Raw genomic sequence first — 1572 nt, forward strand, 5'->3', positions numbered from 1 at the left:
ATGAACACGTTTCTTCACTTCCTGTTCAAATTCTCTGGTACTTTTGCAAAACAACAGCCATTGTTAGGAAAGAGTTTATCCCCTTTATGCTTCAATGAATGAGTGAGTCAGTGGGAAGCCATTCGTGACAGACGGAAAATAAAAGCAGCGCAGTGCAAATACGACAAAGACATTTTATGTGTTTACTTTGTGTAGGAGGAAAACAGAATGAAGGTTGAAAACACAAGTTAAGGTCAACCTGACTACCTTTGATGACAGTGAGCACCGTGTGAGGCTGGTCCAGCGAGATGGCGAGACCCAGGGCCTTCAGGTATTTCTTCTCGTGCAACAGGTTGGACAACTCCTGCTGCCTTTAGACACAATGGGGAGAATAAAAGCCTGAATTTGGGGTTTTTGTAAACTTTAACTTAAGCCATAATTATCAACATGAGCAGAAATAATTAGTTGAAAATCAATCAATATGCCCGAGTTTCCCTTTTGAACYGAGTTTCTGCAATAAATCAACCCTTTGATGATATTTTAATTTAGATTAACGTTGTAAAATATACCATATCACAATCTCCATCACAATATTAATATGTGTAATACAGCAAATGCAAAGGACGATTTGGACGCGATATTTGATCAGATTATTTGCAAGTGTTATTCGTTCAAATTCTGTTTTTCCAATAACATTTTTTGATAGATTTAGGAAACTTTGGGTTAATCATAATTGAAACTATTACAGTATACAACAATAGTATCACAAATAAAGCTTTCCTGCTATCGCGCAGCCCTTCACATCGATGGAAATGTTCAGGAAAGACATGGCGATTTAACAAATAAATAAATGTCTGCAGTTTTGGTTAAAGTAAGAAGACGGGGATCAAGCAGCTTGATCTGTGACACAAAATAAAACAAGTTGTTGTCCAAGTCTTACTTCATTATCTGGTCCTCTTGTTTGGCTTGTTCCTCTGCCAGCTCCACTTTAGTCACATCCTAATGATGCAAATAATGACACCAGCATGAAAAACATTTGTTTTATAGAGAGTAAGAACTGTATGGTATATTAGTGAACCTAATCCACTCTGACCTGCTTTTTTGACCATCAGTGACCTCTGAACTCACCAGCCACACTGTGATGTTTGAGTCTGCTGAGCCTGTGACCATCYTGTCATCCTTACGGCTGCCGTGGAGACCCCACACTTTGTCCTGGTGGGCGTCCAATGTCTTCACGCACTCATTGGTCTTTATGGTCCACAGCTTCACTAAACCGTCTGAGCCGCTGASGGGAGAAAAAGTCAATCAAGAAAGGTTTTTATGCAGCTGTGTGTATTGAAGACAATATAAAAAAGTATCTTCAAAAAAGCTTTAGCGAAAATCTCACTGCTTAGCATGCATACTAATGTATCAATTATGCTTTTTGTCACGTTATTGGGGCTGAATACAAATGCAAGCCACACTTTTCAGATGTTTAAAAATCAGATTCCTTCTATTAGATATTATACACTACATTTTGTTCTGATCCGTCACATAAAATCCCAATAAAGTTGGAGAGAAATGTGAAACAGTTCAAGAAGTATTAAATATTTC

The 1572-nt window shown here is 38.0% G+C and overlaps 1 protein-coding gene across 1 annotated transcript in view; it reads right to left on the minus strand.

The window, feature by feature from the left end:
- Positions 1-1572, minus strand: part of tbl3 (transducin beta like 3) — a 13646-nt gene that overhangs the window by 3704 nt on the left and 8370 nt on the right. Inside the window, exons 10-12 of the mRNA XM_017306137.1 lie at positions 1108-1275; positions 920-978; positions 120-350 (exon numbers count right to left, since the gene is read on the minus strand). Coding sequence (XP_017161626.1) covers positions 120-350; positions 920-978; positions 1108-1275 — 458 coding nt within the window. The remainder of the gene's footprint in view (positions 1-119; positions 351-919; positions 979-1107; positions 1276-1572) is intronic.

The sequence above is a fragment of the Poecilia reticulata genome, linkage group LG8, assembly GCF_000633615.1.
Source record: "Poecilia reticulata strain Guanapo linkage group LG8, Guppy_female_1.0+MT, whole genome shotgun sequence".
Lineage (NCBI taxonomy): Eukaryota > Metazoa > Chordata > Actinopteri > Cyprinodontiformes > Poeciliidae > Poecilia > Poecilia reticulata.